The sequence below is a fragment of the Streptopelia decaocto genome (genome assembly GCF_964273445.1).
Source record: "Streptopelia decaocto genome assembly, chromosome: 1".
NCBI lineage: Eukaryota > Metazoa > Chordata > Aves > Columbiformes > Columbidae > Streptopelia > Streptopelia decaocto.
In genome coordinates, this window is record NC_138663.1 from 66,241,350 (window position 1) to 66,258,854 (window position 17,505).

General features: G+C 39.1%; 1 protein-coding gene across 2 annotated transcripts in view; it reads left to right on the forward strand.

Moving 5' to 3' along the window:
* Positions 1–522: 522 nt before the first annotated feature.
* KDM5A (lysine demethylase 5A) overlaps positions 523–17,505 on the forward strand; it is a 50,130-nt gene continuing 33,147 nt past the window's right edge. For both annotated transcript variants that reach the window (XM_082068544.1, XM_082068545.1), the window contains exons 1-8: positions 523–980; positions 2,845–2,922; positions 3,947–4,069; positions 6,305–6,475; positions 6,971–7,105; positions 12,140–12,245; positions 12,796–12,884; positions 15,759–15,917. In XM_082068544.1, the coding sequence (XP_081924670.1) occupies positions 816–980; positions 2,845–2,922; positions 3,947–4,069; positions 6,305–6,475; positions 6,971–7,105; positions 12,140–12,245; positions 12,796–12,884; positions 15,759–15,917 (1,026 nt within the window). In that variant the 5' untranslated portion in view covers positions 523–815. The remainder of the gene's footprint in view (positions 981–2,844; positions 2,923–3,946; positions 4,070–6,304; positions 6,476–6,970; positions 7,106–12,139; positions 12,246–12,795; positions 12,885–15,758; positions 15,918–17,505) is intronic.

The window sequence follows — 17,505 nt, forward strand, 5'->3', positions numbered from 1 at the left end:
CCCAGGCGGCCCCTCCCGGGCTCCGCGGGGCGGGGCTTGCGGGAGGGGGCGGAGTCTGAGGGATGGGAGGGGCCGCAGAGTGGGCGGGGTCTGGGTGGAGGGGGCGGGGCTCCCAGTCTTCCTCCTGACGTCCGGCTCAGACAATGGGCGAAAAGGCCCTTCAGAACCGGAAGTGAATATGCCGAGTTTCGTCGCACATTCCTCCGCGGAGGAAGTGGAGGAGGCCCCGCCCTCCTCGGCAGCGGCCCCGCCCTCCGCGGCCCCGCCCTCCTCGACCCCCCCCACCCCCTTCCGACCCCGTCCTGCCCCGGCCGCGCCGTAGGGTGTGCTGAGGTGTGGTGGGCGGAGCGGTGTCGCTATCGGAGGAGTGCTGCCGGGAGCGGCGGGCCCGGGAGGCGGCCGGTTCCTCAGCGCTGGGAGCCTCCTCGCCAGGAGAGTAGCGGAGGGACTATTTTTTGGATCGGAAGGCAACAGCGGTTTCTGTTTCCGGGGGAGGGCTCAAATCCAGACGCGTAACTTCCGGCGAGCTGGAACGCGAGCGAGAGGGGCGAGCGAGAGGGGGGAGGCAGCCCCGGGGGACGGGACAACAACACTCGGTAGCAGCCGCCCCGCTGCCCCGCACGGCCGCCCCGCGCCCCCTCCCCGCCTTCCCGGTGGCCGTGCAGCCCGGCAGCCGCCGCCGGAGGATGCGCCTCGGCCACTGGCCCAGCCCTGCCGGCCGCCCCTGAGGGTCCCCCCCGGCCGCACCTCCCCGCCCTGCCCCGCCGCGGCACTCGGTGCTCTCCCCCCGTCGGCGGCGCCGTCCAGCTGTGGCCATGTCGGGGGGTGGTGGGTCGTGCTACGCGGCCGAGTTCGTGCCCCCCCCCGAGTGCCCCGTGTTCGAGCCCAGCTGGGAGGAGTTCAGCGACCCGCTCGGCTTCATCGGCCGCATCCGTGGCCTGGCCGAGAAAACCGGCATCTGCAAGATCCGGCCCCCCAAGGTACCACCTGCCTGGGGTGGGGGCAGGGCGTGGGCCCGGGCCGGGCCCAGGGTGGCCGGGAGGGGTTCGTCGGGAGGTCTGAGCGGGCCTGGGGTCTCGGTGGCCGAGCGATGGACGTGGGGACCCGGGGAGCCCCTTCCCCCACTCCTGAGGTTTCGTGTGTCGCCTTCCATAGGCCTCGGTCTCTCTGCCAGGGACACCGAAGAACCTCTATAGGCTTTGACCTCAAATCTGGGTTTTGTAAAGGTCGTTTTGGAGCGGGTGAGCAGCCAGCAGTGCATGGCGGTGTCCAGGACTTCATGCTCTTTTTACTTTAAAAAAAAAAAAAACAATCCAACAGTCTACTTGTGAAAAATGCAAAGGCATTGTAGATGAAATCAGGCGTGTGCTCCACGAGAGAGAGGAGGAAGGGTATTTCTTTTTAATGGATTATTGTTTATAGACAGAATATTTAAACTGTTAATAAAAGTGCAAAATCAACCTGTTTATGCAGGGGAATTATGTTTATGCATAACAGTTTAGAAGCAGAAGTGTAATCTCTCCAGTGGCTTGATCATTATTTTATGATTGCTTGCACTGTGACCTGGTAAGCCATTTAGATGAGAACATCAGGCAATTTAGCAAAAGGAGGTTGGATCACTTAATAAGTAAAGTACAAATAAACTTTAACTGTAGTTGTAAAATAAAAGAGTAGAAGGTATTGATAGAAGAAAAAACCTGAAAAGAAGGCATGTAACTGAGAACAACTTGGATACGGGGGTTGCCGATTAGATTTCATGATCCTTCCTCTCCTGACTTGTCTGGGTTGCTGGGATCTGTTTAGTTGATTTAATGACATGCTGAAAACTTGACCTCCAAGGGGCTGCCCTTTCTAAAATAAGCAGAATGGCTTAGGTTGAGAGGCCACAAGAAACTGATCCAGATCCTGTTCATTGAGAATAACTAGAACTTTCCTGGCCGTTGAACGCATTTGTATTTCTCCATGATTGCTTAGCTGTTTGCATTGCAGGGTTTTGCAGGATGCATGCGTCAGGTTGATTTGCAACCCGCAATAAGGACTCAATTGGAGACCTTATACCAACCTTACTGATTTATTATTCTTTTCTGTTAGTAGAAGCTGTAAATATTTTACGATCGGGCTTGAGGCCTTTATATGCTGCAGCAGTGCACATAATAAATACTTAGTGTGGGGTGTCCTTACTCTCTTGTATTTACTGCCAGGTAGACAATCCACTATAACTTAAGCTTTCTTAAAAAGTATTAAAAAGCTGAATTATGTTTTGACATTGTAGCATGGTTTTGAGAAATGGGGCTAAGAGGCACTCTGGGTTGAACTGAGTGGTGACTGTGTTGAGAAAGTCCTTATTTAAGGCTATATTTATGTTAAAGAGTTGGACTCCTGACTGGTGGTCTTCTCTTTATGGAAATGACTGTAGACAAACAGGAAAAAAACTACATGCATAATAATGTGCTTTATTTAGTGTTTGCCTCTGTTGATGGTGAGAATTTTGCAACATGCAGGATATATGGAACTTTTAAAAAAGTAAATAAATAACAAGCTACAGTCTATCTCTCGTATTTAAACTCAGTGTAAGATAATGCATACTGAAATGCTTTGAATCTTATTTTCTTTTATATCTTTAATTCTGTGAGGATCTCTTTTATCAAACTAAAATATAGTAGGAAGAACATTATTTTAAAAGGAGAAGAAAGTATTAAAATTGGAAAATTATATAACCAGTTGTACTGAGAAACTCTTCTACTATTGGGAGCTTGTTTACTCAGACGTTGTTAGGGTCTTCTGTTTTGCACAGTGTTTGAGAAGTTTCTTGAATCCATAAAATGTCTTTCTGTCTCTGTTTAGGATTGGCAGCCTCCATTTGCATGTGAAGTACAAAGTTTTCGTTTCACTCCACGAATTCAGCGCCTGAATGAACTGGAGGTGAGCTTTTCCACTGTTGATATAATTTTGTGTTTGCACTGAAAGAGTAGGTTTCCTTGCTTGAGATTTGTATCTTGGCAGGTTTCTGAATGGGGTAGACTTTAGAAACCCGTAGACCACATCAGTGTTTATACTTGGCAGTGGCAGAGTTCATATAAAATAACTCTCCACGGCTTTGAGAAAAGTCTGGGGTTTATTTTATTACCCAAAATAACCACAAGAGTTTTTCATATTCAACTGGAAATGCCTAAAATGAATGCCAAATACCATGTTGTATAAGTAAGAGCTGCCAGTGTCTAGCCTTCAGAGCTCTACAGCAATGAATTTTTTTTTTCTTAAAACATTTACTGCTGTTCTGAAGCTTCTGGTTACCTTATACTGTCTTGGTAATGCCTTTTAAGCCTTAAAATGAACGGATTTTTTTTAATAGGCTTATTATACTAGTTTAATTTTATGATTCAAAAATGTATGGGAGCTTTCTTGAAAGCAGTAAGAGTTCCATTCTGTCCTGGTTTTTCCTTTTCTATACAACATTTCTCAAGGCCTTTCTCTGTGCATACAACAAAATGTCATGTATCATTTGGCTTGTAAATGGGTCTCCTTATGGAAAGTGATTTGAGTACTCCAAAAATATGCAAGGGAGGAGGCCCTTCTGCATGGTTAACGTATATATAAAAGCTCTTAGTAACTCTCCTTCTCCCCTCCAATATATATTTTAATAATTGCTCTTGTGTTTCTCCCTGGAATGCTGATTTTTTTCATAAGTATGCATTTTGTTTTCAAACCAAGAAATTGTTTGGTAAGAGTTTGGTGAGAAAAGCATATATGAATTACTGTTTGAAAAGATACTTGTTTTTATCAATATTTATATTTTTGTTGTTTTGTTTTGTTTGTTTTTTTTTTACATGAATAAGAAATACTTTGCTTGCTGAGTTGCACTTCGAAAATGTAAACACTATAAAAACTTTTCATGTTTTTTTCATGCTCATTTTGGGACATACACATTTGTCTTTGTTGATTGCAGGCAATGACAAGAGTGAAGCTGGACTTCTTGGATCAGTTAGCAAAATTTTGGGAACTCCAAGGATCCAATTTAAAAATCCCTGTAGTAGAAAGAAAAATACTGGATCTCTACGGTCTGAGCAAGGTGAGTAAGCAATAGTAGATCTTGGTCTGACTCAGACCTCGTTTTTCATTCAAGTTCAAGAAGCCAAACAACAGGGAAGGCTTGTTTTACAGCATTAATCTCATTAACACACAGATCAAATGAAAGTGTAGAAAAAAAATACAGTGAAAGAGAATTTTTAAGCTGAATGGTTATGGCAGACATGTCAAGCACAGTTAAATCCGTTGACTTTGATTGGATTCTATACAGCATTTATTCATTACCTTGTACACAGCTTGGACATCCTGATGCCAGGTAACCACTTCTTAGTTCTCCTTTTTTACATGTGGTAGAGCCACAGGATTTCAAGGTGGTTTTTGAGCAGGCAGTGGTATACTTGCATGCAGTTCTGCTCCTGACATCGCAATTCTGTAATGAATTGCTGTTGTAATTGGTCCCTCCTCTTTCCCTATAGAGGTTTGCTGCATGACATAAACATGCATCCTTGAGGGTTTACAACGTGAACTTCTGGAATAATTATTTTAATTAAATTCCAAAACAGGCTAGGCTTAAGGCTGGCTAGAAATTTATACTACTATAGTTATGTTTGGTGTGTTGTTTTTTTTTTTCCGAAGTTTGCACATATTTAAAATCCTTGTTGGAATTTACCTTTGCATTGCTAAAATATATGTGCTGTTACAAACTTACCTGTTAAGGATGGATTATTAATATAAATAGGCAGATTTTTTTCTTGCAAGGTAAAGAATTAAGGTAAGGTAGTTCTAGTGCTTCTAGGTTAGAGCATCGGTTTCCATTCTGAGTCAAGATTTCTTTCTTGTAGGTAAGTAGATGTGTAAAGATCTGAATATATTTTATTTTTAAGGAAAGAAGTCAGTCTTTTGAATAGTCTAGAATGACTGATAAAATGCAGAGAAAGATTGATGAAATGCCTTTCAGGTTTTTTTTTCTCTTTTCCTGTCCATGGTGGTTTGCTGGGAAATGCGGAATATAATAGTGGTACTGGGAAATATCTAGGTTGCTGTTATGAACTGGAACATTTTGGTTTATTGCAGATATTTAGGTCTAAGCTTATTTAATTACTTAGTGGCTTCTGTAGTCATTGTTCATGTATAGGTAATTCTAGAAATCAAATTTGCATGGGTATTTTGAAGATAAGTTGAAGTTTAGAAATAGTTTCATTTAAAATGGCTTTTCTAGTACTTACATGTAAATATGAGGAAAAATAATGATTATTAATATTATCTGTTTTCTCTAAGTTTAGCTATTTCTGGTTATAAGAGGAACCAGCATTTACTAATTTATTTGTCGCTGTCACAATTAGATTTTTGAATTTACTTCAGCCTCAAAAGTAAACCATAAATTTCACTCCAGTAACAAAATGTTTTTGTGTCGACGTTTCTAACAGTCTGTGAAACATCAAGCATGAAATTTGGTCCTCATGTGTAAAGAAACCTAATGCAAAACTACACTGTTGCAGAAATGCTATTAGTCTTACAAACAAAATTATAATTTGTTTGAGTTTTAAGCTTCTTGGCGGTGAAAATGTAAAGGGAATGGAGGCAGTGGAAATGTGGCCAGTGTTTCTGAGGAAGCAACTCATATGCTGTTACGATCATTGCTTAGAGTCAAGCGATGTGTTGTTTTTCATTCTGTGTATGTATTTGTTACATGTAAGCAGTGATAGTTCTGTATGGTAATTACTAGACCCAGACCAACTGAAGTCAGGTGTAAAAACTAGATTGAGTTAATTGGAAGGTAAATTCAGTTTCTCTTCTTTTTACAGTAGTCTCTTTTCCATTTGGGGTTTTGCGAGAGTTTCTGTAAGTCTGAAGTTATGAGCTCCAACATTCCCTTCTACCTGGGGTCTGTTAGAGTGGCCTTCACTCCTGGCCAGACTTGTGTTTTGCATCAGAAAACAAGTCTGGTGAGAGAGTTAACTTTACAGCTTCTTCTGACGGTGGGGTTTGTGTTCTTTCCAACATGTCATAAATCTTAACTGTTGGACTCCTCCTGTCTAGAACAGTATGCAATGTACATTCACTAGGAAAATTGTCATGTTAAGTCTATTAAGTAATGAGGCAAAGTAAGTGCTTAGTTATTGAAGTACTAGTTCCTTCAGGAAGCAAAAACTAAATTTGGGATTCTGTTACTTTTCAATAGAACTTTTTAACATTTCATTGGTTTAATTGATTCTTGGTTTATGCAAGGTCATGAGAGCAGCTCAAAACCCCTAACTTTTTTATTTATGTGTTTCAGATTGTTGCCAGCAAAGGAGGCTTTGAAGTAGTCACTAAAGAGAAGAAATGGTCTAAAGTGGCAAGTCGGCTTGGCTACCTGCCAGGAAAAGGCACAGGGTCATTACTCAAGTCTCATTATGAACGGCTCTTATACCCCTATGAGCTCTTCCAGTCTGGGGTCAGCCTCATGGTGAGATGCTTTTCTTTCAGTGTATGAAGAAGGGATCTGAGCTGCACGTAGCATGCTACTTGTTATTGCGTACGAAAGTAGGACATAGGGTCTATGCTTTTAGAAGCTTTAGGTATGTAAATGAACCTAGAATTGCCCTCAAGCCTACCTGTGACAGAATAGTGCTAGAAATTGTAATGTGACTTCGTGTAGTTATTTTCTGGTAGCCATTTCTTTATAGGACTGAGACGAACCCTACTGGGAAAGAAAACAGGGAAAAAAAAAAAAAAAAGATTAATTGGAAAGATGTCTCTGTCTCTTGATAAGCTGGCAGTTGAGATTCAGTTTCCTTATTTGAAGAGTGTGTGGATTCATTGGTCTCTTGTCCAAATGGCATGTGTAATACTGTGTGATTTCACTCATCCTCTTTCTTAGCAAACAAAATGATTCACAGACCGTGGAATGATCAGTACCACTTGATCATTCAACCTGGTGTCCTGTGCTCTGATCCTCTAGGGCATCCAAAAGCCAAACTTGGACCTTAAGGAAAAAGTGGAGGCTGAGGATCTCAGCTCAGATGCCCAGGCTTCCCCAAAGCAGGCTTCAAGGATGAACGTCGTGCTCAAGAGAACCAGGCGCATCAAATCCCAGGTACCCTGTTAATTGTCTCCTAAGTAGGGCAGAGAATGCTTATTCCTTCCACCAGCACAGCAGCATTGGCAGTGCAACAGCCTTTGTCTGGCTGTGGGAGCCTGCTGAAAAGCACCAGCAGGAAGCAGTCTTCATTTAAATCAAATCCAGAGAAGGATGTCTCTCTGAGGCCTGGTTTGCTTCTGGTAGATGCTCTGTTTATCTCAAATCTTTAAAAAGCTACTTATTGACAAGTGGTCTAGGTACCTCTGCAGTGAACATATCTTTGAAAACTAAGCGGTTAAAAAGCCATTTGTGAAATGATGTTAAAGCTTCTAATGGTGCAAAGTTTGGAAAGCGTTTTTAATTTTTGCCATTTAATTATATGAATGCAAATATGTTTCAGTACGTCTTTATTAATTGTGGGAGTTGCACTTGGCACTAATTATCTCAAGCTGGACAAGACTGTTTTTGTGAAGAAATGAAACACATTGAGGGCAGGTGCTCAGGGATGGCTGGAACTATATGGGATTTCCACAGTTTTTCTGCTGGAAAGCGGTTCATTTTCTTCTGGATTAGCAGTGTTCTAGAAATATCTGATATTCTACTAGGTGATATAAAATCCTGGGAGTAGCTCACAAGAAGTCTCAATTCAAACCGAATCACCGCCATTTTAAATGCTATACCAGTAGAAATAATCTTGGAGGCTTGTCCTGGTGGCTCCATTGCTTCTGTTGCGCTGCTTTTGACAAATCTGTTTCAGGTGTCATCCTAAGACTCTGCCCAACAAGTTGAGTGGCTCCCTGCTGGCCGGTCACCAGAACATGGGTGAAAGCTAGTTTTGTACACAACAAACTTGCTTAATGCCATTCTAGATTTGTTTTAACCACGACAAAATTGTGGTGTTTTTTTTTTTTTCCAAATGCTTTTAAACTGCTTTTGTTCTTGTCACTGAGATACTTGAGTATCCTTTATAAGCTTCTGTCTTTTTCTCTGATGTCATGATTGACTTAGACTACATTGTCTTTTTAGTCTGTTTTCTCAATTTACTGAAGCTGCCTTGATATTTATTTATCATAACCTTATAACTATGCATCCCAGCCTGTGATCTTACCAGTTCTCTCAAACCATGTATTGTTAGTGACCTATCCAGAAAAACAGAGTGCTGCAGGAACTGCAGCAGTTATTTGTTCTGTGGAATTCTGCTTTGGATTTGAATGAATCTTGTGAGATAATGCCAGTATGACCTTTTTCTCATACATGGTATAGAAGCACCACTGCGTTATTAAGATCCTGTAGGTTCTTTCCTCCTACTGATTTCAGTAGAATAATGGTACTTCTCATTTCCTCTTATTGAAAAACAAAAATTCTGTGGTGATCCTGGCATAGTATATCTGTTTCGTTTCATTTAAACGGGCTGCATTTCAGAAATGGAGAGAGGTGATTTTACTTGGATCAGCTGCAAAAAATAAATACTTATATTTAAATGCCTTTTATTAGGCCTGTAGCCACACTATCTTTTAGGCATTACATTTATTAAAATGGCTGAAATGAGTTCTTTCAGGCAGGAAAAACCTACTTGCATAGCCAGGAGAAATACTTTTTGGCTGTGTTGAAAGCTATGTGTAACTCTTAAGTCAACTTTGGAACTGTATTTAGAAACGGAGATTTGTCTGCAGTAGCCCCAAATGGTAGAAGTGTAAATATCTGGGGAATGCTGAGAAATTGTTCCAGATTTCAGTACACCTCCTTATTGTAGACAGGGCTCTGTTTATTGTTTGAGTGCATACTTGAAATTGTACCAGAGATTGTCTAGATAGTCTTCAGAGCACAGGCAATGTGCAGCTAATGTAAAAACCTAAATAAATGTCACTCTGCTCCAGCTGAAACATCTGAATGATTTGTGTGTAGTGTGCGGAGTAGTCCAGTGCCTCGGTAGTGAGCATGGGTAACTGCACTGACCTCTGCATCTCAGTAGATTTCTTCCAAATGCTGAAAGTACTCTCCAAAAATCCTCTGTTTTCTTCTTGCAGATAGCTTACTGAAGAATGGGTGATGAATAAAAGAGCATAAAGATAATAGTCATAAATTACAGAAATGAGCTAAGATCCTCAGCAGTAGAAGGGGGTCACAGACTTTCGAAAAGCAAACTTTTGAATTTTTAGAGAAAGTGAAAAATGAAAGAAAATATGTAATGACAATTCTCCTTTGTGAAAGATGGGTTGGGAGGCTTTGGATGCTACAATCAAATGTCAGTTGAATACATTGGCTCTGAATAGGAAGAAGATAGTTTGGTGATGAGAGATTCTACTCAAAAAGAAAGTTAATGCTTCATTCTCTTTCCTTTTTCTTTGAAGAAGGCTGTCACAAATGAAAACTGGAGAAGGGCAACTGAATTTCTAAAGGCTTGTAAAGAAAAGGACAACAAAAAGTAGAATGAATTCAGATTAGGAAAGGAGAATATCGTTAAGGAAAGGTTAAATTTAGGAGAATACTTTTTTTCTTAGGAAAGAGTACTATATCTTCATAGATCATCTGTTAGAGTGTACTTTAACTGGCAAGGGATTTGTCTAATGGGATTACATCATGATGATTTCTGGTAGAGATATGCAGTACTGAAACAAAAAATAATGAAGCACTGCCTTTCTAAATGATATTAACTCAACATGCAGAGAAATTTCTGAAAAACTAAAGTGAATTCAAAGTAATGTATCCTCTTTCAGGTTTCTTCTACAAATTTGTGTGGTTTCAGAATAACTGAATTTATAAAATGAGCTTCATATTTTTAATTTGAAAGGTTTATTTCCATGAGAACAATTGTGTGAAACAAAAGAGCTCTCGGAGATCGCGATAAATGACCCAAACACATATATTTTTTGGTTATTGTTTGTAACTGCTCTGTTTTTTGTATTGGGGTGAAGGGGTGGAGATTCAAATGTTGCAAAGTTGATGAGAGTAGAACAATAGAAAAAAGATAGTTTGTAAATCCAGTGTAACTGGATCATGCTATTACAATTTGGCCATATACAAGCCTTTGGGTTGTTCTTCCATTTGGGAAGGTAAAAGAAACAAAGATATCAGCCTGCATCCTTCAGGAAGAAGAGGAGCTGAGAATAGAACTGCAGTTTAATCAAGTTCATTTTGCTTTTTGTTATATGGATAAAATATAATGCGAAAGTGTAAAGGAGTTTGTGCTGCTACCGATGAGAAAATGGCAAGGAATGCAAGATTTCTGCCTCCATGTGCTCACAGTTTTGAATTTGATGTTTTTAAGCAGTCTTAAAGGATACCACAGAAAGACTACTTATTGAGGCTTCTGAACGCTTTTGGCATTCACAACTTAAACTAGCAATATCCTGGCAGTGTTCATAAGGTTATGTAAGAATCTGATTTAAAAAACAAACATTTCAATTTCAATATTCAACCTGTTCTTTTTGAAAACTGTATAGCCTTTTCCACCTGAGCATGAATGGATTGAATCCACTTAGATTTAGTGGAATTCAGGTAAAGCTGTAAAACTGTAGAGTGGTTGCGGCACATTAATCTTTTACTATCATATTTACTAGAAGTAAATCTATTTTTCAGGTATTGGGAAGATTGTCTTGGGTCACAATAGCAGGAGAGAGAAATTGTGTAGATAATTCAAAAATCTTGCTGAAATTATGGAAAATTGTGCTGTGCTGAGAAACGTAATGTGGGTTGATTCTGTCAGCTTCAATTAGTCGAGAGAATGGATGAGCTGTTAATGAATTTCAAATGGGAACTGAGGGACTATGAAGTCTCCAAGTAGCAGGCTTTCCTGTACAGAGAAAAACTCTCTTTCCTTAAGGCTTGTTAGCCAAAAAGTGAGGAATTTATGAGAAAAGATTGCCAGGTAGTGTGCAATTTCAGAGTGGACTTACAAAGTTAGCGACACACATCTAAAGTGAAAATAATACAATAACAACATAGAATTCATGAATGTTCAAAATTAGAATATGAACAATAATCAGTTTGGAAAGACGCTGGTTAGCATACTACGTACACAGTTCAGTGGGAACAGGGATTCTAGATATTGCTAAAAATTCCTTAGAGTAATAATGTCTAGGAAATGATATCTCTTTTAATGTGTTCCGGAAGCAAGAATAAATTGAAATAATCTTCTCTTTAAGTTTTACTGAGAGTGCATTTGAATGTATTTTAAATATTTTTGGGGAAGGTTTTTTTTGTTGTTGTTTATTGATTAAAAACTGAATGCTTGTCGCCCTAAGGGAGCTTATTTCATGCATGATACATCAGGCCATAACTCTGTAGAAAATAACAGGTGACATATCTTCAAGTTACTTGAAGATACCCTCGTTGGAATTAGATGGGTTTGCCAAGATCTTAAAGATGAGTAAATCTCAGGAGAAAGATTGCAAATGCTTATAATTTAGTGGCCTTCTATATCAGTTTATAAAGGGCGTTCAAAGTATAAGGAGGCAACAGAAAGAAAAATACTAAGGTAATTGCATTGCGGATAAAAACAGAATACGGAGCTTCTTTTTTGCGGTTAGGTTAGTGCCAATGATGTGGGCAAATGAGGTAGGTGAGAAATGGGAAACAAGGATAAGTTCAGTTGAGCAGGACACCTTCAGAAACGGCACTGGCAGCGGCCATGGAGTTATGTCCTAATGGGTCTTTTCATCTCTGATTTTGTGATTTCAAGATTTGTACTCATAACATTTCATCACAAATAAACCCAGGAGCAGCCAAGCTGAAGGAAGTAGGTTGGAACTCATTAGTGTCATGTGTATGTGTCTACTCAAGGAAGCAGATTAAAAAATCCTGTTGAAAGAGTGTATCTGTGAACTAAATGGGAAATAATTGGGAAAGTTGGGACAAAAATGCTGTCTTTTATTTTGTATACGTTTGTTCATTGGCTTTAGCAACAGAAAATCCTACCTTTTCATGCCTCTGTTTTCTTTCTTTTGATGATCTGATGTTGTGGGAGAATGCAATATAAACAAATTACGAAGAGACTTGAAGGGGAAATATTGGTGGTTTATGCTGATGTGGTCTTGTTTTTATTTTTAGTCGGAGGCAGGAGAAATGAGTAGAAATACTGAACTGAAGAAGCTGCAGATCTTTGGAGCTGGACCCAAGATGATGGGACTGGCTTTGGGAGCAAAGGATAAAGAGGGTAATTAAAGCTTGGGATTATTGCTGTGTAAAGTAACAAGGCTGTTAAATCTTCTGTGTGTCTGTAGAGACAACATTAAGAAGTGAGCAAATCATTATAACTGGAAAATAAAGCTAAGTATTCTAGGGTTTTGTTCATGAGAGAGATTTACAGGGTGCTTCATGTAACTTGGCATGGTTTCAGCTCTTTATGTATTATATAGTAACAATAACAATTAAGCAGCTGTTGTATGAAATGAGTAGCTGGAAGGGAAAACAGGGTTTGACAGTGCTGGAACTGATCCTACCAGCTAAGTCCACAAATTATTGGTGTAATTCGCTCTATTTCCTGAGGCAATTGGCATCACCTGTGAGGATAAGCAAAATACATTTTCCTAATCCCTGTTTATTTTAACTTGGCCAGGTATAAGAAGGCATTTTTATTTGCTTTGGACTGTCAGGTAGTTTCTGATACAAAAGGCAGGGTACCAGGTTGGACATCTGTGTTGTTTTTGCAAGTTAAGTCTATCTTGTTGTGATATTCATGACATTTAACTTTATTTTATTTCAAGATGAGGTGACACGAAGACGCAAGGGAACCAGATCAGAAGCATTTGGAATGCAGATGAGGCAACGCAAAGGAACTCTTTCTGTCAACTTTGTAAGTTTGATTCCTTTGTTGCAATTTCTGATAATAAGAAATTGATTGATTTATAACATTTTTCGCTTCTAAAACATCCCCCTGTGCCCCCAAAGTAGATAAATGGAGGGACGCTGCAGCAGATGATACTGTTGTGGGAAGAATGAACAGTATTTTGAAAAATAATTTATGCTCTAAGTTTTTGTTTTCATCTTTCAGACAGGAAGAATATTGCAATGTGAAGGTACTTGCTGATCATGGGTTTGGTAGAACAAATATAATACTACTTAGCTTCCTTAAAAGATATTTTAAAGCGCTCCATTACTTCAGGAGGTTATTTTTTAGCAATTCCAGCTTTCATGTCTTTTCTGTTCTGAGTTGAAACTAGTCATTATGCAAGTTCATGCAAGAGGAACCCATAAGGGGAAAAATGAATTGTTTAGCACTGTGATGTTTGGTCATGGAATAGCAGTGTATAGTTGTTCTTAATGTCTTTCATAGCACATCACATTTTACTTTTAAAGTGTCATAATTTAGCATGTGTATGCAACCATGAATGAAAATCCATGCTTTTTTTTAGACCCTTTACTAATAATTTAGCTGTTATTTTTTTCCTTAGCCTGAGAACACTTATAAAAGCTCATTTTAAATTTCAACCATAGAATGCCAAGGCAGTCAAAAATCTCTAGTAATCATATTTTTATGTGTAGAAATGCCTCTGGGGAAAAATGTGGAAGAAGTTCTGTATTTAAAAACAGATCATTGTGCCATTGCAGCTAAGTTAGAATTTGTGTGACTTAATTTTTTTTCAATCGTACTATTATTTCTGAGTATACGGTGTTCCTAGACTGTGTAAGTGTTGTGATTGTTTTAGGTGTGCTTTAATTGAAAAATCTTTTATCTAGTCTCTGTTTCTTTATGGAAAACTGTTTGTTTACTCGTTCCGTTTACTCTTATTTATAAGATAAAACTAAAATACTGTAGAAACAGAACTGCGATTTTGGAACTGAATTGCTGTAACTATAATCTTGTGAAATTCTGTAATTTAGTACCATTTGGTTCCACACTTCTTTTTTACTTGGATGAGAGATCTTCAAGGAAAGCAGTCTTTGAAGTGTGCAGGTCATACATTAGCCTTATATAACTTTTACCTGAAAAATACTGTTCTGCAATTTTGTTTATACTCTCATCTTTTTGCTAACTATGAAATAAAATACACCTTTTTATCCTCTCTTCCCTCCCCCCCCCCCCCGATGTAGTTATGTGTCATAATAGTCTTACTGCATTTTGTTAGGTGGTTAGGAGGCTTATTTGTGCTTATTGTCTAATCACAGATTGTTGTGAATATGTATTTCAGTGCAGTCTTTGTAATTTACAAATCATCCCTTGGGCTGACGTAAAAAAGATTGCATATGGTAATATGAATTTGGAGAGAAAAAGGTATTATCAGTGATAGGTAACTAGTGAGTATCATAGAATAGCCTCCTCTTATGATTGCCATTTTAATGCATTTTTAGTTTTAGGAAGAGAATCTGGAAGTGTCTGCTAAGGGTACCCTCTCCATTTCGTATACTTGAAACAAAAGCAACTCGTTCAGTGTTTTAGACAGACATGATATTCCAGGAGGCTGGAATTTTTTTTAAAAAGTGAAAATCGTGTGTATTAATAGAACTGCATTATTTAAAAAAATTGTTTCTTACGAAACCTGAGCAGTCTTCTTAAGAAGTGTAGTATTGCATAGCTAGGAAGTTGCATAATTAACTAGGTTGGTGTAACCAAGATGGGATTGACATCAAGTATTTAACACAACTGTGTAAGCCTAATCAGCTGAAAAGCATGCATTTTTGTGACATCTTGATGAAACTAACAGACCCCCAAAAACCAAGTACACCACTTGTGGTGTTATTTTGAGCTGCATAAAGGCACTACGCATAGCCTGAGTTGCCTACTGACTGACAGGAGTAGTAGCAGGGCTTGGAGCAAGGGTTATTCACGAATTTCATGTTGTTATTAAAAATTTATGCATAAGATAAATTTTTTAGCTGTGCTAAAGTAATGAAGTTTCTTCATATAGATTATGTTACAGATCTTCAGTACTATATTAAATGTTTATATTAAATTAAAGGTCCTTTGAATGTTACAGGAAGCAACAGCAAAGAAAATTTGAAACCTGTTGATATGGTTTTATCTTTGGTCCCGGAGAATATCTCCCAGTCAGTGTTGTTCTTGTTGAGTGATTATCTTGGACAGACACCTGTGAAAACTGTTTGCTATTGTATTCAGTTTAATACTTCTCACTTATCATTTGGAGTTTTATCCTTTATTTTGGAGTAAATGAGAAAGAAGTTGGTACCTTTACATGCAGTTTCCTTCCCTTCCCCTTGGATTTTTAGATTGAAATCTATAGGTTTGTGGGTTTTGTTATCTCTTCTTTTCAATTGCAGAGATAATCACTGTACTGTTTTAAGTAATGGCATGTATGTTTCTGAAATAGTTTTTGAAGATATTCCTCAGCTGTGTGCTCTTCGTAGGGGTTTAGTTTGACTTGTTTTCCATTATAGAGACTCGAAGAGAAGGGAGAGCATGAAATTTGAAAAAATGTTACATACTCTTCTGCCTTATAATAATCTAAATGAGGTGCTGCTTCAAGTTATGTAGAAAATAATTGTCCAACTGAACCGAATAGTTATTTTGCAGCACCCGAAGTCTCCCTGCCCATCATGTATTACTGCTTTAGAAAAATGAAGCATAGTTTTTCATTATCAGCTTTTCTTAAAAACCAGAGGAGACTCTGTTCATATATCAGACTTCACAATTTCATCGTTTGTTCCTTAGTTTAAAGAAGGCAGTTTCTAGGTGGGAAAAGATTTTTCTGAACTTTTTTTCTCTCCACAGGTTGATCTGTATGTTTGCTTATTCTGTGGCAGAGGAAATAATGAGGACAAACTGCTACTGTGTGATGGATGTGATGACAGCTATCACACCTTTTGCTTGATTCCTCCTTTACCTGATGTACCCAAGGGTGACTGGAGGTGTCCGAAGTGCGTTGCTGAGGTACAGTTCAAGAACTACTCAAACTTTGTATGTATACTTGTGTTCCTGGAAAGATCAGACAGAGGAAGAGCAATTCGGCTCAATGCCGTTCTATCCGGGTTGAAGCTGTAGTTTTGCCTGGAGTATTGTCAAAATGATCTGTGAAACTCCAGCTATTCTTGGTTGTTACGCTTCGGCATAACTACTGTTTGTTATATTGCTACATGGCAGCTAAACCTTTGGCCTTTGTATGCTAAGAGCTGAAACTCAATTTGATAAACTGATAGTGGTACATTAGGGTGAGAAGTAGGGTTGTGATAGGTGTTTCAGCATAACAGTGAGACATTTTGTAAACTAGGAAGTAATAAAAGTATGTGACTTGAGCGTAACAGGGAGCTTTGGTTATTGGGAAGTCATTATGGCATTGTTCAGAATAGCTGGCAGCAGAAAGTGAAAGAACTAATTTAAAAATCTGTAGCTGTTTTGGATTTGGTTTAGTCTAAAAAAAGAACCATTTGGGCTCTGAAAGTGGAAGCTAGTGGAATTTCATTGTTCACGAAAGAAGAGCTACCAAGTTCCAAGAGATGACTGATGAACAGCCTAAAGGCAGCAAACATCACTTGATTAGCTTGGTATTTGTCTTAAGAAAACAAGTTTTGCAAGCTCAGGAAATTGGTAGTTCTAGAATTCATAGGAAAAAACATTACTCTTTTAAAGCTGTAATTTTGTGACCGACTATTAAATTGTAGACCGTTTTTTTTCCAAAAGAGGCAGTTGCACACATGCTTATATTTGTCTATTTCTCCTCACATTCCCCACACCCTTCCCAGCTGTGGGCTTCTGCTCTTTCCTTTATGGTGATGTATGAGTAGTTGTGCAGCCACATGATGAAGTGGATCAGCTCACTGCTCTCTGACCCTCCACCAAGAGAGATTAGGTTGTCAGATGAACTCAGGCACATGCTGTTGTGAGAGAGGTGGAAATTCATAGTTACAGCCAAGGAAAAAGCTGCAACTAACCCTTTGGGCTGCCACTCACAAAGTGGATTAAGCTGCTTGTTTCTTGTTCCCTTAGAGCAATGCAAGGAGTATTAGCAAACTTCAGCTAGTAGTAAACAGAGTGACTGCAGTGATTTAAGAATGCGGAAACTCACGAGAAACTTCAGTACTACTATGAGCAGTAAAAGCAGTGATAGGTTATTCTCAATGAAAAAATACACATGTAGGGATAAAATCGGTCGGGAAAGTTAAGGTGCCAAGTAAGTTGCTAATGATACAGAAAGTACTTGAAAAATTCTGGAAATACATTGGAAGTAAGAGGAAGAAGGGAAAAAATGTAGCTATATTTTGTAATGGAAAGTAAACAAATAGCAGGAGAAGTTTGAAATGCTCAGTAGTGCTTTTTGCCTCAGTTTTTACTTTAAATGTTAATTGTGCACAGATGCTTAATGTAGTGTTAACAGCGGGGTGCTGGAACAGGAGCTGGGAAGAACAGGGTAGGGGCTCTTTATGTGTATTCAGGTCAACATTGTTCGACAATGTTTACAGATGTTATAGATTCTACATTGCAGGCTCCATTTAAGAACTACTTTGATAAGTGCTGGGCATAG